Source organism: Loxodonta africana, chromosome 6, assembly GCF_030014295.1.
Source record: "Loxodonta africana isolate mLoxAfr1 chromosome 6, mLoxAfr1.hap2, whole genome shotgun sequence".
Taxonomy (NCBI): Eukaryota; Metazoa; Chordata; class Mammalia; order Proboscidea; family Elephantidae; genus Loxodonta; species Loxodonta africana.
The window spans coordinates 129923307-129947201 of NC_087347.1; the positions used below are offsets into that span (position 1 = coordinate 129923307).

General features: G+C 44.6%; 1 protein-coding gene across 4 annotated transcripts in view; it reads left to right on the plus strand.

The window, feature by feature from the left end:
* The window catches only part of ERCC3 (ERCC excision repair 3, TFIIH core complex helicase subunit), a 54203-nt gene extending 31489 nt beyond the window's left edge, over positions 1-22714 (plus strand). For 2 of the 4 annotated variants that reach the window (XM_003416710.4, XM_010596414.3), the window contains exons 11-15: positions 13665-13761; positions 14927-15044; positions 18404-18522; positions 20335-20487; positions 22393-22714. In XM_003416710.4, the coding sequence (XP_003416758.1) occupies positions 13665-13761; positions 14927-15044; positions 18404-18522; positions 20335-20487; positions 22393-22524 (619 nt within the window). In that variant the 3' untranslated portion in view covers positions 22525-22714. Of the gene's footprint in view, positions 1-13664; positions 13762-14926; positions 15045-18403; positions 18523-20334; positions 20488-22392 lie in introns of those variants that run through there. The other 2 variants (XM_023556089.2, XM_023556090.2) reach the window with 2 other exon arrangements.
* Positions 22715-23895: the final 1181 nt, after the last annotated feature.

Sequence of the window (23895 nt, forward strand, 5' to 3'; positions counted from 1 at the left end):
GTAGGATCTGCTGTGAGTAGCCGGTCAGTTGAAAGGGAGTTTCCTTGGGCCTGTGGCCTGCATCGAATAGAAGTGGACTTTCTGGCAGGGCTTGTGGGCTTTTTGCTCACTCTGGATCCTGCAGCTGACTCTTGCTTGTCTGACCTCCAGTTCTTGGGACTTGAGCTAGAAGCTCATCTACCGTCTTGCCTGCTTATCTTGGGATGTGTCGGTCTTCGCAGCCTTGAGTAAGAGCCCTGATGTCTGATCTGCCGATTTTGGGTTCGCCAGCCCGTGACTACGTGAATCAGGAGAAGCCTCTATCCTGATCCATGAACTTGGGTGTTGCAGTCTGTACAACCACGTGAGCCATTTCCTTGATACAGATCTATATATTTATACACGTTACTGGTTTTGCTTCTTTAGAGACTCAAGGCACAGACATTTCGTACCCAGAGTGGTTCTAGAGAAACAAAATTATAAGGGTGAGTTTTCTAAATTGGTTCTCAAGTCTGGTTAGTCTTAAAGATGTTGATGACTCTACTTCCAGTAGTAAAGTGGGCACTGCTATTCCATGATCTGAGGTGGCAATAGAAACACCCACACATCACCACCAATAGATCAGGTATTGGTTAAAGGCAAGGCTCTGGGTGATTGTATGTTTGATACTCTTCTATAATTTTGTCATAATGAGAAATATAAGGAAGCTGGTTGGTTGGTCCTGCTTTCACTAAGCAAAGTGATGAAAGAGATGAGCTCAGGGCTTCAGAGTCAAAGCTCAGGCACCACATAAAAGACCTCAGTTTTCACTTGTGCCTTGAAATAAAGCCTTATGTTTTGTAGTAACAGAGCTGATATTGCCAGAAACCAAACCCAGCGTTTTATTTTAAGAGTGGCAGAATTACAATGCCAACTCATTCCGAGCCTCGAGTAGTGTGTGAAGTTAAAGTGAGGGCATTGATTGGGAAGAAGTGGGATCCCGAAACTTGGGATGGGGATATATGGACAGATTATCAGGAAGCTGGAGACCCTGAGCCTCTAAATTCCATTGACTCACTCCTGCCAACAAAACCAGCCTTCTCACTCCCAAATGAAGCGATTATTCCATGTTTGTCTGCTAAGCTACCCTCCCCAGTAAAACCATTAGCCACTCCACCCCTATCTAATGAGGTTAATCCAGCTATGTCTAAAGAGCCCGTGTCTGAGTCATTTCTTGGGGCATTGCCTAAGGCAGATGCTGTACCAGACAGTGCTGAATGCTCTCAAAACACATCCCCACCACCAGTTTTGGCTTCTAGACCTGTAACTAGACAAGGTCCCCGTAAGCCCCACGAGGTGAAGTACAAAGTGTGACCAGGAGGAGGTATGCTATATTCCAAAAGAACTACCTGATTTTTCTAATATGTACAAACAGAAACCTGGGAAATATGTGTGGGAATGGTTTTTAAGGGTGTGGGGTAATGGTACAAAGAACATAAAGGTGGGTCAGTCTGAGTTTATTGATATGGGTCCACCAAGCACAGATTCTTCATTCAGTGTTTCAGCTCGAGAGGTTGGGAAAGAATCTAAGAGCTTATTTGATTGGATCATTGAAGCTTGGATTATGTGGTGGCCTACACTAAATCAAGTTGAAGTACTACGCCTGCATTCGTGTACTGTAAAAGAAAGTACTCAAAGTCTTAGGGATATTGGCAAACTAGAGTGGATTTATCAGGTTAGACCTACAGACACATGGGGTGCTCAGAGGATACACTTTTACCACAATGGTGAGGAAGAAATTTGTGGAGGGAGCCCCAGCATCCTTGAAGACTGCTGTGATTGCTATTTTAGGTAAATCCAATTAAAACACCTAACTACAGTGGGGCTGATTGGACCCTGTGGTAGAAGGGGCCAAATGACAGCACTCAATCGACAGAGACAAGGTGGGCATGGTTACCATAATGGACAGCAGAGTCGAAGCAGTAATCAGAATAGTCTGACTTGTATGGACTTATGACTCATTGGATACTTAGTCATGGTATCCATAGGAGTGAAATAGGTAGGAAATCTACTAAATATTTGCTTGGTCTCTCCAAGTGGATGAATTCTAGATCAAGCGAACAGCAGTCTAACTGGAGTCACCAGAAGAGAAAGTCACAGCCCCTCATCAATTCCAGACTTGAGTGAGTTTACAGACACACAACCCCTTGAATGAAGGGAAGGCCAGGTTCCCTTGAGGAAGAACCTACTACACTGTCAGAAATTTATACTGTTCATCTTTCTCCCAGCCTTCTCCAATGGGATCTGTGGCCTTATACTAGAGTGACTGTTCCTTGGGCAAAAGGAAATAATCAGACTCCAGGGATTACTGGATACTAGCCCTGAACTGACACTAATTCCAGGAGACCCAAAACATCATTGTGGCCCACCAGTCAGAGTGGGGGCATATAGAAGTAAGGTTATTAATGGAGTTTTAAATTATGTCCATCTCACAGTAGGTCCAGTCAGTCTCTGTACCCATGCTGTAGTTGATTTCCCCAGTTCTGGAATGCATAATTAGAATAGATATACCCAGCAGCTGGTGGAACCCTGACATTGGATCCCTGACAAGTGGAGTAAGGGCTATTATGTCGGAAAAGCCAAGTGGAAGCCATTAGAACTGCCCCTGTCGACGGCACTGGGTACTGGGTCTGCCTAGGAGAATAGTAAACCAAAACCAATACTGCATTCCTGGAGGGATTGGAGAGATTACTGCCACCATCAAGGACTTGAAGGATGCGGTGTGGTGATTCCCACCAAATCCCCATTCAACTTGCCTATTTGGCCTGTGCAAAAAACAGATGGACCTTGGAGAATGACAGTGGATTATTGAAAACTTAACGAGTTGGTGACCCCAATTGCAGCTGCTGTTTCAGATGTAGTTTCATGGCTTGAGCAAGTTAATACATCTCCTGTTACCTGGTATGCAGCTATTGATCTGGCTAATGCCTTTTTCTCCATACCTGTTTTGAAGGACCACCAGAAGCAGTTTGCCTTTAGCTGGCAAGGTCAACAATACACCTTCAGTGTTCTATCTCAGGGCTACATCAGCTCTCCAGTCCTGTGTCATAGTTTAGTCCACTGGGACCTTGATCCCTTTCCCTTCCACAAGATGTCACATCACACTGGTCCATTACGTTGATGACATTGTGCTTATTGGACCTTGTAAGGAAGAAGTATCAGTAACTCTGGACTTATCGGTAAAACATTTACATGCTAGAGGTAGGAAATTAATCTGACAAAAATTCAGGCACCTTCCACCTCATTGAAATTTCTAGAGGTACAGTGGTGTGGAACATGTCAAGATATTCCTTCTATAGTTAAGAATAAGTTATTGTATCTGGCCCTTCCCACATCTAAAAAAGAGGCGCAACACCTGATGGGACTCTGGATTTTGGAAACCCTGGTGGCGTAGTGGTTAAGAGCTACTGCTGCAAACCAAAAGGTCAGCAGTTTGAATCCACCAGTTGTTCCTTGGAAACCATGAGGTAGTTCTCCTCTGTCCTATAGGGTTACCATGAGATGGAATCGACTGATGGGAGTGAGTTGTTTGTTGTTTTTTTTTTTTTTAATCTCAGGCCTGTTTATCAAGTGACTTGAAAAGCTGCTAGTTTTGAGTGGGGCCTAGGATAAGAGAAGACTCTGCAACAGGTTCAGGTTGCTATACAAGAGGCTCTACCACTTGGGCCATATGATCCGGCTGATCCAATGGTGCTTGAAGTGTCAGTGGCAGATAGAGATGCTCTTTGGAGTCTTTGGCAGGCCCCTGTTGGTGAATCACAGCACAGACCCTTGGGCTTTTGGAGCAAAGCCCTGCCACCCTCTGCAGATAACTGTTCTCTTTTTGAGAAACGGCTTTTGGCTTGTTACTGGGCCTTGGTGGGGACTAACGCTCAACCATGGGCCACCGAGACTCCATGTGGCCTGAACTGCCCTCACGCACTGGGTGTTGTTTGACCCCTAGAATCATAAAGTCAGACCTGCGCAGCATCATTAAATGAAAGTGGTATATACAAGTCCTGGCCCGAGCAGGACATGAAGAAGTATGTTGCATGAGAAAGTGGCCCAAATGCCCATGGTCTCCACTCCTGTCACATTACCTTCCATCTCTCAGTCTGCACCTATGGCCTCATGGGGAGTTGCTTATGATCAGTTGACCGAAGAAGAGAAAACTTGTGCCTGGTTTACAGGTGGTTCTGTGTGATGTACAGGCTCTGCTTGTAAGTGGACAGCGGCAACACTACAGCCCCTTTCTGGGACCTCCCTAAAGGACAGTGGTGAAAGGAAATCCTCCCAATGGGCAGAACTTTGAGCAGTGCACCTGGATGTTCACTTAGCTTGGAAGGAGAAGTGGCCATATGTGTGACTGTATACTGATTCATGGGCTTTGGTCAGTGGTTTGGCTGGCTGGTCAGAGACTTGGAAGGAACATGATTAGGAAATTTGGGAAGAGGTACATGGATAGATCCCTCAGAATGGGCCAAAGAAGTGAAGGTATTTGTATCTCTTGTGAATGATCATCAAAGGGTAACCTCAGCAGAGGAGGATTTTAACAGTCAAGCGTTCTGTGGAAATCAGTTATGCTCCTTCTGCAGATACTGCCATCATTGCCCAATGGGCTCATGAACAAAGTAGCTGTGGTGGTAGGGATGGAGGTTATGCTTGGGCTCAGCAACACGGACTTCTGGTCACCGAGGCTGACTTGGCTACAGCCACTGTTGAGTGTCCAGTCTGCCAGCAGCAGGGACCAACACTGAGTCCCTGATAGGGCACCATCCCTCAATGTGTCAGCCAGCAACCTGATGGCAAGTTGATTACATCAGACTGTTTCTTTTCTGGAAAGGGTTGAGTTTTGTTCTTAATGAAATAAACACTTACTCTGGATATGGATTTATCTTCCCTGCATGCAATGCTTCTGCCAAAGCTACCGTCCATGGCCTTACAGAAGGCCTTATCCACCATTATGGTATCCCACACAGCATCTCCTTGGATCAAGGGACTCACTTTATAGGAAATGAAGTGTGGCATTGGGCCCATTTTCATGGAATTCACTGGCCTTACCATGTTCCCCATCATCCTGAAGCAGCTGACTTGATGGAATGGTCTTCTGAAGACACAACTAAGGTGTCAGCTAGGTGGCAGTACCTTGCGGGGTTGGGGCAGTGTTCTCCAGGAGGTTGTATATACTCTAAACCAGCATCCAGTATATAGTGCTGTTTCTCCCATAGCCAGGATTCACGGGTCCAGGAATCAAGGGGTGGAAATGGGAGTGACACCACTCACTATTACCTCTGGTGACCTACTCTCAAGATTTTTGCTTCATGCCCCTGTGATGCTATGCTTTGCATCTCTAGAGGTCTTAGTTCCAAATGGAGGAATGTTCCCACCTGGAGGCACATCGCTCACTCCATTGGACTACAAGTCAGGAATGCTACCTGGCTGATTTGGGCTCCTGATGCCCCGGATTAACAGGCAGAGAAGGGAGTAACCATACTGGCTGGTGTGATTGATCCTGATTACCAAGAAGAAATAGGATTGATAGTACATAATAGGGACAAAATAGAGTATGTCTGGAATGCAGAAGATCCCATACGGTGTCTTTTAGTACTACCATGCACTGTGGTTAAAGTGAAGGGAAAACTATAACAGCTCAATTCCCACATGAGTACTAATGGCCCAGACCCTTCAGAAATGCGTACTAATGGCCACCCCACCAGGCAAAAAACCAAGACCAGCAGAGGTGCTTGCTGAGGGCAAAGGGAATATGGAACCAGGTGGTAGACGAAGGTAGTTCTAAATACCAGGTATGGCCACATGACCAGATGTGGAAACGAGGACTGTAATTGTTATGAGTATTTCTGCTTAAATGTATGCATCAAATATTTTTGTTTTTCTCACTTAAAAAATATAAGATGGTATTGGGTTCACAGTTTCCTGGGAATGAGAGGAGCAGGGGAGGGAGGCAGGATAGAAGGATTGCAAAGTGGTAGAAGGGAACTTTTGGCAATGACAGATATTCTCACTATCTTGGTGGAGGTGATGGTTTAATGGATGTATATGGAAATCAAAATTTATCAAATTGTATACTTCAAATATGTGCAAATTTTTCATGTGTGAATTATATTTAAATAAAGCTGTTGGTTGAATTTGTGTTGTATCATATTAGGCGGAAGTATGACTTTATAATTACCTTTATTCATAGATTATGTATGGTTTAAGGAGATGTGTACAGGTGCCAAGTTGACAAGGGACGAACTGTGATCATTAAGGCTATGTGTCAGGTTGGCTGGGCCATGATTCCCAGTGGTTTGGCAATTATGATGTAGTTTTGCAGTCGTATGATGGTGTGATCACTTCCACGATGAGATTTGATAAAATGTGATGACTACCATAATGAAGTCTGATATAATACAATTCATCTCCATGATGGGATCTGCTCTGAGTAGCCACTCAGTTGAAGGGAGTTTCCTTGGGGATGTGGCATGTATCTAATAAATGTGGATTTTCTGGCAAAGCTTCATGGCTTTAGCTCTGCTCTGCATCCCGCATTCGGCTTGTTCGGATCTGAACTCCTGAGACTTGGGCCAGCAGCCTGCCTTCTTACCTGGCGATCTTGGATTCGTCAGCCTTCACGGCTGTGAGCCAGCAGCCTGCCATCCGGTCTGTGGATCTTGGGTTCATCATCCCCTGCAACTATGTAATTCAGCAAAAGCCTCCAGCCTGACACTGACCCATGGACTTGGGACTTGTAAGCCTTGACAACTGCATACTTCTCTAGACAGCCCAGCCTAACAGCTTGCAAGAGTTCTTTATTGATAACTGTAATAGTGGCTATTAAGAGTTTTTGAAGCTTTTATTGTCTACACTTTCTGTTTTCTTCAAGTTATTTTGTTTTGATTGTTTTTACCTCTGTTTTTAGAGTCCTTTAGATTTTTGGTAATCCTTGGCCATATTTTCTTGTTCAAGAGTCAGTCACTGGAAAGCTGATTGGACTTATTCTATAGCTTAGTGGGCTTGTTGACTGTTGGGCCTCACTGTAGAATGATTGTCAAGAGATTGCCAAATGCCAGTGTCTGCAGATCTCTTGTGGGCTGGACAGTTTCTCCAGAGAGGAATCTTCCAGTCTCCTGGCCCCTAGTGTGGATTGCTGAAAGGGAGATGGGGGCTGAGGGGTCTTAGTGCTCAGAAAGTACTTCCCCTTGGTCCTTCACTTTCAGTCTCACCTTTGCCCTCAGTTCTTCCTGATGTTCCAGCGGTCAGAGCCTTTGTATTCAGAACTAGGAAGTAAGCCTCCAGTTTTCTGCCAGGTGGGAGGCAGGCTGCTGTTCGCTGCTGGGATTGGGGTCTGACAGCTCCTCAGACCAGTCCTTCTGTCTGCAATCCCGCCTTGCCAACCACCTTCCAGGGCAGCTGGTGAATAACTCCATAAGCCTTCTGTGTTCTGCCTAGAAAATCAGCTTGTTTTGTGTTGGCTTTCCCTCCTGCCAGCCCAGGCTTCTGCTTTCTGTCTGTAGCTCAGTCACCTGGCCAGCTTGCACCTGCTTTTCAGCTCCAGAAATGTTACTTCTCTTGTCTGCTGTGACTTTTCCTCTTCTCTTTGTCCTTCTGGGTTTGTGTCTGTTCAACACTTTTGTGTCGTATTAGTGTTGATTCGAGAGGTCAGGGAGACAGCACTCTTTCTAGATTCTTTTTTAATTTTTATCGTGCTTTAAGTGAAGGTTTACGAATCAAGTCGGACTCTCATACAAAAATTTATGAACTCCTTGCTATATACTTCTAATTGCTCTCCCCGTAATGAGACAGCACACTGCTCTCTACTCTCTCTTTTTGTGTCCATTCGGCCAGTTTCCAACCCTGTCTACCCTCTCATCTCCACTTCAGACAGGAGATGCCAACATAGTTTCATGTGTCTACTTGATCCACAAAGCTCATTCTTCACCATTGTCATTGTCTATCCCATAGTCCAGTCCAATCCCTGTCTGAAGAGTTGACTTTGGGAATTGTTTTTGTCTCGGGCTAACAGGAGGTCTGGGGACCATGACCTCTGGGGCCATTCTAGTCTCAGTCAGACCATTAAGTCTGGTCTTTTTTTACGAGAATTTGGGGTCTGCATCCCACTGCTCTCCTGCTTCCTCAGGGGTTCTCTGTTGTGTTCCCTGTCAAGACAGTTCTTCTGGTCTCAGGCTAATGTAGTCTCTGCTTTATGTGGCCCTTTGTGCCTCTTGGGCTCATAATTACCTTGTGTCTTTGGTATTCTTCATTCTTCTTTGCTCCAGGTGGGTTGAGACCAATTGATGCATCTTAGATGCCGCTCACTAGCATTTAAGGCCCCAGACGTCACTCTCCAGAGTAAGATGCAGAATGTTTTCTTAATAGATTTTATTATGCCAGTTGACTTAGATATCCCATGAAACCATGGTCCCCAAGCCTCTGCCCCTGCTACACTGGCCTTCAAATCGTTCAGTTTATTCAGGAAACTTCTTTGCTTTTGGTTTATTCCAGTTGTGCTAACCTCTCCTGTATTGTGTGTTGTCTTTTCCTTCACCTAAAATAGTTCAAATAGTTCTTATCTATTGTCTAATTAGTGAAAACTACTACTTCCCGCCCTCATAACCATCAAAGAATATTTTCTACTCTGTTTAAACTAATTCTCCAGTTCTTGTAATAGTGGTCTTATACAAAATTTGTCCTTTTGCAGCTGACTAATTTCAGCATAATGCCTTCCAGATTCCTCCATGCTATGAAATGTTTCACGGATTCATCATTGTTCTTTATCAATGCATAATATTGCATTGTGTGAATATACCATAATTTATCCATTCATCCATTGATGGGCAGCTTTTTTGCTATTGTAAATGGTGCTGCAGTGAACATGGGTGTGCATATATCTGTTTGTGTAAAGGCTCTTATTTTTCTAGGATATATTCCAAGGAGTGGGATTGCAGGATCGTATGGTAGTTCTATTTCTAGTTTTTTAAGGAAGCGCCAAATCGATTTCCAAAGTGATTATACCATTTGACATTCCCACCAGTGTATAAGTGTTCCAGTCTCTCCACAACCTCTCCAACATTATTTTGTGTTTTTTGGATTAACGCCAGCCTTGTTGAAGTGAGATGGAATCTCATTGTAGTTTTGATTTGCCTTTCTCTAATGGCTAATAATCTTGAGCATTTCCTCATGTATTTGTTAGCTACCTGAATGCCTTCTTTAGTTAAGTGCCTGTTCATATCGTTTGCCCATTTTTTAATTGGGTTATTTATCTTTTTGTAGTGTAATGTAGATTTGAGATCAGATGCTGATGGGAAATGTCATAGCTAAAAACTTTTTCCCAGTCTATACATAGTTTTTTTACTCTTTCGGTGAAGTCTTTGGATGAGCATAGGTGCTTGATTTTTAGGAGCTCCCAGTTATCTAGTTTTTCTTCTACGTTCTTTATAATGTTTTGTGTACTGTTTATGCCATGTTTTAGGGCTCCTAACATTGTCTCTATTTTTTCTTCCATGATCTTTATCGTTTTCGATTTAGACCTTTGATCCATTTTGAGCTCATTTTTGTGCATGGAGTGAGGTATGGGTCTTGTTTCATTTTTTTGCAGATGGATATCCAGTTATGCCAGCACCATTTGTTAAAAAGACTGTCTTTTCCCCATTGAACTGTTTTGGGGCTTTTGTCAAATATCAACTGCTCATATGTGGATGGATTTATGTCTGGATTCTCAATTCTGTTCCATTGGTCTATGTATCTGTGGTTGTACCAGTACCAGCCTGTTTTGACTACTGCGGCGGTATAGTAGGTTCTAAAATCAAGTAGAGTGAGGCCTCCCACTTTGTTCTTCTTTTTCAGTAATGCTTTACTTCTCCGGGGCCTCTTTCCCTTCCTCTGAAGTTGGTGATTTGTTTCTCCACCTCATTAAAAAATGTCATGGGAATCTGGATCAGAATTGCATTGTATCTATAGTTTGCTTTTGCTAGAACAGACATTTTTACAATGTTAAGTCTTCCTATCCATGAGCAAGGTATGTTTTTCCACTTACGTAGGTCTCTCTTGGTTTCTTGCACTGGTGTCTTGTAGTTTTCTATGTATAGGTCTTTTGTATCTCTGGTAAGATTTATTCCGAAGTATTTTTATCTTCTTGGGGGCTATTGTAAATGGTATTGATTTGGTGATTTCCTCTTCGATGTTCTTTTTGTTCGTGTAGAGGAATCCAACAGATTTTTGTATGTTTATCTTGTATCCTGATATTCTGCTGAACTCTTCTATTAGTTTCAGTAGTTTTCTGGAGAATTCTTTAGGGCTTTCTGTGTATAAGATCATGTCACCTGCAAATAGAGATACTTTGACTTCTTCCTTACCAATCTGGATGTTCTTTATTTCTTTATGTAGCCTAATTGCTCTGGCTAGGACCTCCAGCACAGTGTTGAATAAGAGTGGTGATAAAGGGCATCCTTGTCTGGTTGCTAATCTCAAGGGGAATGCTTTCAGACTCTCCATTTAGGATGATGTTGCCTATTGGCTTTGTATAAATGCCCTTTATTATGTTGAAGAATTTTCCTTCTATTCCTGTTTTGCTGAGAGTTTTTATCATGAATGGGTGTTGAACTTTGTCAAATGCCTTTTCTGCATCAATTGATAAGATCATGTGGTTCTTGTCTTTTGTTTTATTTATATGATGGATTACATTAATTGTTTTTCTAAAGTTGAACCATCCCTGCATACCTGGTATGAATCCCACTTGGTCATGGTGAATTATTTTTTTGATATGTTGTTGAATTCTATTGGCTAGAATTTTGTTGAGGATTTTTGCATCTAAGTTCATGAGGGATATAGGTCTGTTAATTTTCTTTTTTTTGTAGAGTCTTTACCTGGTTTTGGTATCAGGGATATGCTGGCTTCATAGAATGAGTCTGGGAGTATTCCGTCCTTTTCTGTGTTCTGAAATACCTTTAGTAGTAGTGGTGTTAACTGTTCTCTGAATGTTTGGTAGAACTCTGCAGTGAAGCATTCTGGGCCAGGGCTTTTTTTTTGTTAGGTGTTTATTGATTACCTTTTCAATCTCTTCTTTTGTTATGGGTCTGTTTAGTTGTTCTACCTCTGTTTGTGTTAGTTTAGGTAGGTAGTATGTTTCTAGGAATTCATCCATTTCTTCTCGGTTTTCAAATTTGTTGGAGTACAGTTTTTGATAGTAATCTGATAAGATTCTCTTAATTTCAGTTGGGTCTGTTGTAATATCGCCCATCTCATTTCTTATTTGGGTTATTTACATCCTCTCCTGTTTTTCTTTTTTTTTCCTAGATTCTTAATGGAGCCTTTCCTAAATGAACTTTTTTTTTTTAATCTCTGGACTTCAAATGTTTGAAGTGTCTTACTGTTTTCTTGCTTTAAGATGCTCCTGTGGAGTAGATTCAGCAGTGGGCATTGGTCTGTTTTATGGCAGGTGAAGCTCTGGTTACTGAAGCGTTTTCCAGGAGAGACGGTCAGGGTTTTCTGGTAGTGTGGTGTAGTGGAAATAGTGTCAACTTGGGAGTCAGATTGATTTGAGTTTCTTATTTGCTGTGTGACCTAGGAGAAGATGTTTCCGTCTCTGAACCTCATTGTACTTTGTGTAAAATGGAGCTAAGGCCACCTACCTCAGGATACTTGTGCCTGGCATCTCATAGGTGTTGAGCAAATACTAGATTCTCTTTCTGGAGGATACTTACCTCCTGTGTTTCATCTTCTGCATGGGGAAAACCTTCTGCTACTGAGGCCGCATTGTCTGAGCACTTCTTCCTGATGGTGGGTACTGAGAGACAGGCTCTTCTGAAGAGTGGAGCTTAGTCATCCAGTGCTGCTGTAACAAAACATCACAAGTAGGTGGCTTTAACAGATTGATTTTTTCACAGTTTAGGAAGTTAGAAGTCTGAATTCAGGGCACCAGCACCAGAGGAAGGCTTTCTCTCTGTTAGCTCTGGGGGAAGGTCCTTGTCATCGATCTTCACTTGGTCTAGGAGCTTCTCACCGTAGGAACCCTGAGTCCCAAGGATGTGTGCTCCTGGCTCTGCTTTCTTGGTGGTATGAGGTCCCTTACTTTCTGCTCACTTCCCTTTTATCTGTTGTAAGATAAAGGGTGATACAGACCAAACCCCAGGGAAACTCCGTTTACATTGGATCAGGGATGTGACCTGAGTAAGGGTGTTACATCCCACCCCAATCCTCTTTAACATAACCCAATCTTGCCTTATTAAGCACAGGTAGAGATTAGAGTTTATGACACATAGGAAAACTACATCAGCCACGAAATGGAGGACAACCACACAACACTGGGAATTGTGACCTAACCAAGTTGACACATTTTTGGGAGACATCATTCAATCTATAACACAGTCCCATTGGGCTCATGGATTACAGAGGATTCTCTTTTTATAGACTCTAAGCTTAGAGATGTTGAAGCAGGGTAGAGCACAGTCCAAAATGTTGTTGTTGTTGTTATTAGGTGCCGTTCAGTCAGTTCCGACTCATACCGACCCTATGCACAACAGAACGAAACACTGCCTGGTCCTGCGCCATCCTTACAATTGTTGTTATGCTTGAGCTCATTGTTGCAGCCACTGTGTTGATCCACCTCGTTGAGGGTCTTCCTCTTTTCCACTGACAATGTACTCTGCCAAGCGTGATGTCCTCGTCCAGGGACAGATCCCTCCTGACAACGTGTCCAAAGTATGTAAGACGCAGGCTCACCTCTAAGGAGCATTCTGGCTGCACTTCTTCCAAGACAGATTTGTTCCTTCTTTTGGCAGTCCGTGGTATATTCAGTATTCTTCGCCAACACCACAATTCAAAGGCGTCAGCTCTTCTTCTGTCTTCCTTATTCATTGTCCAGCTTTCACATGCATATGATGTGATTGAAAATACCATGGCTTGGCTCAAGCACACATTAGTCTTCAGGGTGACATCTTTGCTCTTCAACACTTTGAAGAGGTCCTTTGCAGCAGATTTGCCCAATGCAGTGCATCTTTTGATTTCTTGACTGCTGCTTCCATGGCTGTTGATTGTGGATCCAAGTAAAATGAAATCCTTGACAATGTCAATCTTTTCTCCGTTTATCATGATGTTGCTCATTGGTCCAGTTGTGAGGATTTTTGTTTTCTTAATGTTGAGGTGTAATCCACACTGAAGGCTGTGTGTGGTCTTTGATCTACATCGGTAAGCGCTTCAAGCCCCGCTCACTTTCAGCAAGCAAGGTTGTGTCATCTGTATAACGCAGGTTGTTAATGAGTCTTCCTCCAATCCTGATGCTCCGTTCTTCTTCATATAGTCCAGCTTCTCGGATTATTTGTTCAGCATACAGATTGAATAGGTATGGTGAAAGAATACAACCCTGACGCACACCTTTCCTGACTTTAAACCAATCAGTATCCTCTTGTTCTGTCCGAACAACAAAAATGGAGGTTGACCTGAACCTAGAATTAATGGGGGGTGCTGAACATGGAGGGGGGGGGGGACTCGAGAAGCAGTGGGGGATAGCATCTGTAGTAGCCACTCCTTTTTATAGCTCTCCTGATGTTCTTGCATAATGGAGGGCTTCCCACTAGAGAGTAACCCTTTGAACTCCTTTTTCCCTCTAAGATGCCCTCAGGATTATTGAGTGATTCTGTGATCTTTCTAACACAACTTTATTCTTCTCTTAGACCCTATATTTATGGTCCTACGTCCCAGGGAGAAAGGATGCAAATTCTCCAGAATTTCAAACACAACCCCAAAATCAACACCATCTTCATATCCAAGGTTTGTGTGGTGAGCGGGTGGGTGGTGAGGCCCCTCGAACATGTGTCAGTTGACACCGAGCATCCTGGGGGTGCACTGTGTGATTTCTAGACAGCAAGTCTGTGTTTGTGTAAGGACCATCGTGTTTATGTTTTCATTCCCAATGTCCAGTGTCTGGAGGCAGGTGGCAGAGTATTAGGTTGTAAGAGAAGCAGATTTGAAATGTTAAGTGTACTGTGGATAATCTACAGCGTTTCTTTGCTTGATCAAGATTTCCCTATCTCTTGTTGGGATACAGGAATTTCGAATTGTATTTCCTTTTTAAATGGAAAAAAAAAATGTTCACTTCCTGCTTTGACGAAAGCAGTTATTCAGACTCAGTTCTTTGTGGAGTTGGGGATGTTGTGTGTTGTGGACAGTCTTTGTCCTGCCCCCTGGTGGGCATTGATGGCAGGTGGTGAACATAATAAGCACAGCTCGGGCTCACGTGTACCCAGCCTTATGGTGAGTTTATTTTACAGTTGGAAGCTGTGGCCCAAAAAGTTAGAACATTCAGAGGAGCACAGACCCAAAGCCCCAAAGAAAAGAGATTTACCATAGGAAATGATTGTAGCTGGGTAAGAAAGTAGCAGACTTTCAAGTCTGTGGCTAGTAACTGCAGTGGTTGGAGTCCCCAAGCTGAGGAGGCCACCCCAAATCTGAGTCCAGCCCGTTGTGGAACAGTGACCCTGCCAGTTCATGTCCCCCACGTGTTGCCATCTCAGTGGGTGAGGTGGATAGTTTTGTGCACACCTGTTCTGTAGCTAAAAAAAAAAAAGTCATTCAGAGTGAGTCTGTGTTGATAGGGACCTCTTATCTTTGGGCCTGTAGCACCCAGCACCATGCGTGTTGCTCAGGTAGATGTTGGTAACTGTAGTCAGTGAGATGGCCTTTACATACACAGGGCCGATACGGTCCCTTAGGAGAATTCATGCAAGGCCCTAGAAATGTGGTGCATTTCTGAGACTCACTGCTTCACCGAACCTGCCCGTATCAGGGTGACCCTGGTATACTGAGAAGAGGATGGTGATTCTTTTTTCTAAATTATCTACGAAGCTTATTTAAATTCTAGGCCAGTTGGTTTTGTTTTTCTTCTTTTTGTCTCATAAATAACCTTTCCAAACTCACAGCTGCTTCATTTCTTCAGGTAGGTGACACATCGTTTGATCTGCCAGAAGCAAATGTGCTCATTCAAATTTCTTCTCATGGTGGTTCCCGGCGGCAGGAGGCCCAGAGGTTGGGGCGGGTGCTCCGAGCCAAAAAAGGTACAGATGGCCTTTCCTGTTCTCCCTTTTCACCATCTGATAGGAAGAGGTAGGGTGTGGTGTGCTCAGGACATCAAGCTGGTGCTTGATGGAGGGAGTCACACGGCAAGGACCGAGGCCTGTTAACATTTCTCATCCTTTGAGGGTGAATCTGTGGGTGTTTTCCATGCCGCTGTCTGGAATTGACGTGGGTGTCCTCTCAGCAGATTAGTGTTGGTGGATAGTGAGGTAACGGAGGAGCAGGGGAGTGCTGTGTAGTGAATAGTGTGGGGTAATGTGTGCTATAGACGTGGAAGGGAGAAAGCAGAGCTGGGCCACCAGAGAAAGTGTAGGAGTTGGGTGCTATTCCCTGGACCTTGAGTCAGGAATAAGGGAGGGGCTTGGTGGGAGCACCTTTGGCAGCCTCAGAGTGGACAGGTGACTCGTAACCAGTAAAGATTGCTGCCCGGGGTGGCAGCTTACAGCAGGGATGGCACAGACACGGTGAATGAGGAGGTAAGAGGTGGTTACTGAGGAGGCCGGGAGTCTCCAGGTGCTTATTACCTGTTGCCGTCCAGTTGATCCGACTCATAGCGACCCTGTAGGACAGAGAACGTCCACATAGGGTTTCCGAGGCTATAATCTTTACCAGAGTAGACTGCCACATCTGTGTAGTGGCTGGTGGGTTCGAACCGCAGACCTTTCAGTTAGCAGTTGAGAGTTTAACCACTGTGCCTCCAGGGCCCCTTCTAGGCACTTATTACCTGTAGTCAAAGGGGCCCAGATAGCAGTCATGGACATGGCAGAGGGGGCCGTTGCTCTCCTTCTGGGCACAGGGCTTGTCTCCTAAGATGAAGAAGACACAGGACCTGTCCTCAAGGGATTCATTTATCTTAGGAGGCAGCTGGACTGCTAGGATGTTTAAAAATGGCAAGATTAGCGGGCATGTGTATGAATGGTATTGTATTCAAATATGTTTAAGAGGCAGCTAATTGTTTGCTTTTAGAATGAAATAGTAGAAATAGCATGGACTTTGGAACCATAGAGTTACTAGCTGTGTGACCTTGGGCAAGTTACTTAGCTCCTCTGAGCCTTGGTTTCGCATCAAAACGGGAGAGACAGTGCTACCTCGCAGGATTGATGAGACGATTGAGACTCAGGCAACATAAGGTAGATTGCTGTATAAACCGTAGTTCCTGTAAACTGCCGGTCAGTGATGGCTTCTTGGCATATGAGATTGTAATCTGTAGCATATGTTCAGGTAGGTCATTGTTTATTCCTTACTCTTCACTGTAATAAATTTCTAAAAATTGAAGTTACTTCCCTATTTAAAAAAAAAAAAACAAACCCACTGCCCCCATAGAGTTTACAAGGAGCGCCTGGCGGATTCGAACTGCCAGCCTCTTGGTTAGCAGCCATAGCACTTAACCACTCCACCACCAGGGTTTCCTACTCCCCTATAGTTAAGAGCAATTAAAACACTAAGATTTCCTGTGTAAAATACAGAAGTAAATTCAATTTGAAAACCCGTTTGAATTTGATTCGAATTTTGTTTTCTTAAAAATAGTATTTTACTTAAAATATTTGGCTCTATCTTATCTCAGAGCTCTTAGAAGACTAAGAAACAATTGAATACAGTGCACAGATGCTTACTTTACTGGCATTTGAACTGTGAAGCAAAAGCGTTCAATTTTTTCTGTAGAATCTACAGTCTGTGTTTAAAATGGGGCAGTATTCTCATTCCTCCAAAAAGAAACACTTATTAACCGTCACGCCGCACTTCCTCTTGACTCCCACCCCCAGCCCTGTTGTTGTTGTTGTGTGCCATAGAGTCGATTCTAACTCCTAGGGACTCTTATGACAGAGTAGAACTGGCCCATAGTGTTCCCTAGGCTGTAATCCTTACAGGAGCAGATTGCCAGGTCTTTTTTCCCCGTGGGACCACTGGTGGGTTCAAGCGTCCAACCTTTTGGCGACCAGCCAACTGCTTAACCATTGCGCTTAACCACGACACCTTTGCCCAGCCCTAGGCAACCACTAATCCATTTTGTCTCTGTAAAGGAGCCTTTTCTGCACATTTTGTGTAAATAGAATCCATACAATATGTGGTCTTCTGTGACTGCCTTCTTTGACTTAGCATGTTTTCAAAGGATTATTCATGTTGTATCATGTATCATAAGTACTTCAGCCCTTTTTATTGATGAACAATACACCATTGTATGTATGGTTATACCACATTTTGTTTATTCATCCATTGATGGATATTTGGATTGTTATGAATAATGTTGTGAGTGTTCATTTATAAATTTTAGTGTGGACATATGTTCCCACCTCTCTTGGGTGCTTACCTCGGAGTGAAAATTGTGAATCATATGGTAACTGTTACGTTTAACATTTTGATGAACTACCAGACTGTTTTCCAAAGCAGCTACACCATTTTACATTTCTACTAGTAATAATATGAGGCTTCAGTTCTCTTCGTCTTTGCTAACATTTGTTATTACTTATCCTTTTGATTATAGCCATTCTAAAACCAAAAACCAAACTCATTGCCGTCGAGTTGATTTCGACTCATAGCAACCCTACAGCAGTTCTATAGGACAGAATAGAACTACCCCATAGGGTTTCCAAGGAGCAGCTGATAGATTCAAACTGCCGACCTTTTGGTTAGCAGCCAAGCTCTTAACCAGTGCGCCACCAGAGCCCCATAGCCATTCTAATGGGTATGAAATGGTACCTCACTGTGGTTTTGATTTGGCTTTCCCTGATAACTAATGATCTTGAGCACCTTTTTGTGAGTTTATGGGTCATTTGCATATTTTTATAGAAATATCTATTCAAATCCTTTGTTTTATAGTTAGGTCATTTGTCTTTTCATTACTGAATTGTAATCATTGTTGATATATTCTAGATTATGTCTCTTATCAGGTAAATGATTGGCAAATATTTTCTCTCATTCTGTGGTTGTCTTTCCACTTTATTGATGATGTGTTTTGAAGCACAGTTTTTAATTTTGATGAAGTCCAGTTTATCTGTTTTTTCTTTTGTTGCTTGTGCTTTTGGTGTCAAATATAAGAAACCATTGCCAAATTCAGGGTCGCGAAGATTTACTCTTATGTTTTTTTCTAAGAGTTTTATAGTTTTATCTGATTCACTTTTGAGTTAATTTTTGTTTATGGTGTGAGGTAGGGGTCTGACTTCACTCTTTTGCATTGGATATCCAGTCCCATTGGATGGGGGCTGGGACCATTGAATTGTCATGCCACCCCCACCTGACTCCAAAGCTCTCCCACTGCACTGCTTGCTTTTGAGCCCTGGACCCTTAGCTCCTGGCATTCTAATGGCTAATGCTGTTCTTTATTCTGCCCCTTCCACCCAAGGTATGGTTGCAGAGGAGTACAATGCTTTTTTTTACTCACTGGTATCCCAGGACACGCAGGAAATGGCTTACTCAACCAAGCGGCAGAGGTTCTTGGTAGATCAAGGTTATAGTTTTAAGGTATGTACCCATTTGGTCTCTGGTGAGACTAGAACCAAAGCTTTTGGTAATCCTGGCCTCCAGGAGAAGTGGGGGCCATCATCAGCCAGAGAAAAACCTCTGGCAGGCACCAGACATTAGGACGGGGGGCCTTGCTCCAGTCTCCCTTTGTCTCTGTATCTATTGCTGGGGCCTTGCCGGAAACTACCGTGCAGGGTCCCTCTCCCCTATTTTCCACAGCGCATGGCCAGAGTGCAGGGCCGAGGGAGGCATTTGTCTTCTGTAGAGAGTGCTAGTTGTTGTGGGGGGACTTGTGGTTGGCCTGGAACTCAGCCATCACTGTGTGCATGTGAGCCCCCTGGGGTTGCATTCTCAGGGGTGCCCCTCCAGGAGGCTGGAGAGCTCCTCCTTCAGTCAGCTGGTGAGTCCAGGCCCTCGTATGCCTCACAGACAACAGCGTCATCCATGCCGAGAGATTTAGGTTGTTCATAAATAACTACAAACCAGGTGTGTGAAGAAGGCGGGGCATTTCAAAGTTGTGGCTGACCTTTATTGGCTCCTATTGACACAAATAGTGGGTTTATGGCCATATTTAGTGTTCTGAAGGGTTTTTATTTGTGTGAGGTGGGGTGAGGTGCTAGAAAGCAGGGGAAGGACGTTCCCTTGTAGTCCACAAAGAAGACACAGACACAGACTCGTGTTCCAGGCTTTGGATTTGGCAAAGACCATAGGCTGCCTTTCAGGTAATTTTGACTTGTGCCTCTTCTCCAATCGGGAAGCACTCCCGTTACTGTCCTTTGGCAGGAGGACAGGGTTGGCTGCTGTCTGGCCTCTCATTTTAATAGAGGCAGAGGCACTGTTCAGACCTCTCGTGGTGGGCTAGAGGACAGACAATTAGGTTTTGGGCCCAGTTTTTCTAATTTGCATTGTGACCTTTTATCTGTCTGTAAAATATATCACAGTATCCACATCTCCAAATTCCTGAGAAGAGTCATAAGGGTAGGAAGTGACAAGTTCTCTGAAAAGCAAGCTCAGCCCAAAGGCCACTGGCAGGTCATTGTCTGTATTGGCTGGAGCCGTCTTTGCCTTCTCGCCTGCTGCGTTGCTTACTGAGAGTCTGGGGTTAGCGCTTCCGGAATTGGGGCCTAGGCTTCTGGGAGAGGTGGCCAGCCCAGGGCAGATGTATACTTTGGATCTCTGACCACCTGAAGGATTTCATCAGACCATTACTTCTAAGAATTTTCTTTTAATTAAAATTACAAGAAGAATTAAGGGTGAAAAAGAGTTCCCTTTTCGTAATTAATCAGGCCTTATGTGGGGGACAGGCAAACCTTGTGGTAAGTTGTTCCTGTAGAAATGAAAACCAGATCTCCACCATATGTTAGCTTGGCCAGTTAGAAAACATCTTGTGAACCATACCTGACATCCTGAGGTTTTTGAGGGTTCACTCTTGTGGGGTGCCAAGCCAGCACATGGCAGGACCCTTCTGAAAGGGCAGCAGGTTTGTGCCTTTCAGTCTTTTTGTTTCTTCCTTTACTTGGCGAATGTTTTAAAATTCACCGAGATTCCTGTTCGTCACCCGTAAGAGATCATTTAGTTGCTATCTGTTGAAAGCGGATTTCCCTAATGTTGCCTGTCTCGCAGTCATTGGTCAAGCTCCCTACTAAAGGGGGCCCCTGGAGCCTTGGGAATGGTAAAGATGAACCATCCATACTAGCCAACCTGGGTGGTTCCCTGAGGGAGGGACATGCCCAGAGCTGTGAACGCAAGAGGGCACAGCAGGGCTCCAGAGAGGAAACAAAAGGGAACCTGCCTGATGTGTCTGTTCTGCAGGTGATCACAAAGCTGGCTGGCATGGAGGAGGAAGAGTTGGCATTTTCAACGAAAGAAGAGCAGCAGCAGCTTTTACAGAAAGTTCTGGCAGCCACTGACCTGGATGCTGAGGAAGAGGTGGTGGCGGGAGAATTTGGCTCCAAATCCAGCCAGGTGAGTAGTGGGTGAGGCTCCCGATGCCAGTGACCTGAGGGCAGAGTCCCCACACGCACACGCGCACACACACCCCCACCCACCCACTTACACACACACACCCCCACCCACCCATACCCACTCACACACCCACCCCACACACAGTCTCATATGCATGTGATTTATTTAAAAAAAACTTAGAAGACAGGAACAAGTAGAGAGGAGGACAGTAGAAACAGCTGTGGTTAGCTTTTTGGTGCCTATCCTTCCTCCCACACATACAGGGGGGCTTAGCTGAGCTCAGGTGGCGACACGGCAGGCCACTGCTGGGTTTCCAGAAAGACAGTCCAGAAAAGCATCTGTCAGTGTCTTGATATTGGATGGCAAAGGAATGGCCCCAGGAGCTCACCAGTAGTTGCTGGAGGGTGCATGATGGGCCTGGGGCTCAGAAGACAGGTGTCACCCCAGGCTGCCTTTCTGAACCTTGGGCAGGTCAGTCTTTTCTGGGCCTGGCTTCCTCCTTGTCAGTAGAGCTGAGCCTTCCAGTCTGGAAGATAGGCCTTGACAGTCAACTCATGGTAGCCTCCAAAGTTATGCTGGAAAATTTAGAGTTCTTTGGAGATACTCATCCTTGCATTTATTCTGGAAATACTTAGAGAATGCCTTCTAAGCACTAAGCACATGTAATATGGTATTATTAATACAAGCATCATTATGGAGAATTTGGTAAGAAGAGTGAGAGTCAGGCCCTTCTAAGGGAGAAGTGCAATTTAGTCAGGTCAGGGCTTCCGACTTTTGCGTGGGTCTAACCCCTGCTGAGAATTTACCTCTCTAACAAGTTCCCTGCTGAGAATTTGCATTTCTAACAAGTTTCCAGGGATTTATGCACATAAGAATCAACTGGGGATCTTTTAAAATGTAGTCTCTGATTCAGTATATTAGGGATGGAAATGCAGATTCTCAGCAGGGAACTTGTTAGAAATGTGAATTCTCAGCAGGCATTAGAACCTGGAACGACTGGTTTGAAGCCCTGAGTCAGATGCCTTTGAGATTAAGTTGGTATTAGAGCAGGTGAGCAATGGCTGAGACAGGGCAAGAAAGCAGCAGCTGTCACTTGGGGGGGCGCTGCCCTTCCTCGAGCCTGAGGCCTTCCTTCCCACAGATATGGGGTCTGGAAGCTGGATCTCCTCCCTGCCTCTAAGTCCTCAGGTGATGTCTGTTCAGTCCCACCTCACAGGGGTCACCTTTGGTCAGGCCACTGAAGGCATCACTAGTGCTGTCTGCACACGCGTGGCCTGTGTGCTGGTGACAGGGCTGTGCCCCGCCCTGGGCCAAACCCTTGACTCGAGGGATCTCTCTCCACAGCCACCTGGGGAGGCAGACAGGGTTAGCCCCAAATTATAGACGAGTTCATTGAGGCACAGAAATTAAGTCACCCAACGAGACGTGGAGTCGGGATTCAAGCCCAGCACTGTTTGGTTTTCCACTTGATTCAAAGCCTCATGATTAAGTCTCAGGAAACCTGGGGTGACTTCTTCCCTCACTGTTAATAAATTCTGTTCAGAAATTGTCATTAAAAGAGGCAGTGTCACATTATGGCTAAGAACAGGGACTCTGAAGCCTGACTGCCTTGGTTCAGGTCTCATCTATCTCCTTAGGAGCTGTGTGAACTTAGACAAGTTACTTAATCACTTTGTGCCTCAGTTTTCTCTCCTATAAAATGAGGATTATAATGGTTGTGAGGAGTAGATGATTTAATACATGTAAACAGATGTAAATTGCTTAGAACAATGTTGAAGACATAGTAAGTCATCAGTAAAACCTGTATAAAATAATAAACATTATTATTTAGGAGGCTATTTAAAAAGGAGCGTCTTTTTCCGCTTGAGAACTGAGAGCAGGCTGGGTTCTCTCCTCCTCACACAGGTATCCCGGCGCTTTGGCACAATGAGCTCCATGTCCGGGGCGGACGACACCGTGTACATGGAGTACCACTCCTCACGGAACAAGGCTTCATCGAAGCACGTGCACCCGCTTTTCAAGCGCTTCAGGAAGTGATGGCCACATGCTACTGGATGCTTGGTGTCAGCGTGGGGTGGGATCTCGAAAAGTTTCCACATCCATGGACTCCCCTAGTGCTGGCCAAACGGGCCTAAATTCAGTGTCTGCGGACCATGTTGAAAGGCATCAAGGGCTTGATTCTGTCTTCATGGGTCATCCAGGGTTTAAATAAAAGTGGAAGACTGTATTGTATTTTTTTATCTTTTCAGACCACTTTTTGAACTTGTTGGGGGATGGGTCATTCCTGTACGTAAAAAATTATAATATTTAAAATGTATTTATCTTACTGTTCTCTGAATAAAAAGAAATGGAATGCTTCTTCCTCTTCATTAAAGATGTGCTTTTAGGTCTTGTCACAGGCATGGGTTAGGTCTAGATGACAAACCTCGATCAAGGCTCCATGTGGCAGCAGGCACAGAGGAGTAAGATGGAGCTCAGCCCTAGGAGCTGCTGGGGAGACACACATGCCCCTGGGCGTTGAAGAATTGACAGGTGAAAGGTCCTGGGGAATTCAGGAGGGTCTTCAGGAAATCTCAGCGTTCACTGTTTAGCTTGGGTAGTGTTGGGGTGTGATGCTAGTGGATTTAGGCTGGGGAGCCAGCCCCTGCGGGGCCCTTCCTGTCCAGTGACTGGCTGTTCTCACCAGGCTTAACCCATGGTGGGTACGCAACAGGCTAGGTGCTCCAGATCACCTCAAGACCATCCCTTCCCAGGAAGCCACTCTGCACGCAGCTCCTGAAGTTGGTCTCTAAATGACCCTGTGTTTCCTCCAAAATACATTTTAGGTGCTATCGGTAGGGTGGATTCCTCATCTAACAGTGGTCGTTAATGACTAGCTCTTTTATTCTTAAAACGTCTTGGGCTTTTTCTCTCTTGTTGCTCCTGGTATGAAAGAAAAGATGTTGAGGAAAAGGTAGACAAGGAGGGTTGCTCCATAGAAGAAAGATACAGCCTAGGCCACAGAGGAAAAAGTGTCATTTTGAGAAGGAGGCTTGTTCTAATGGGCAACAGTGTTCATACCTAGGGAATATGAAACCCTGTGCTAAATAAGTCCTCAGAATTAAATTTGGAGCGGCCCCTCAGCCTCCAGCTCAGCCGCAGTGTTTCATTTCTTGAGTCAGCAGGCCCAGCATTTATACTGCTGCTCTACGAAGCAGCTGCAGACGACACCAGGGAGAAGACAGGATCCCCTTTGTTAGTGGTTTGAAGCAAACCACCTTCCCCAAATTCTACTTCTCTAAGCTGACATTTTGGGGACAAATGGTTTCCTCCTAGTCTAGGCAGCGGGTGGGGCCAGTGGGCAGCTTGCCCCTCTGTCAGTGCAACCCCCCTGTCAGCCACACCCAAGGCCTGAACTCATGCAGGCAT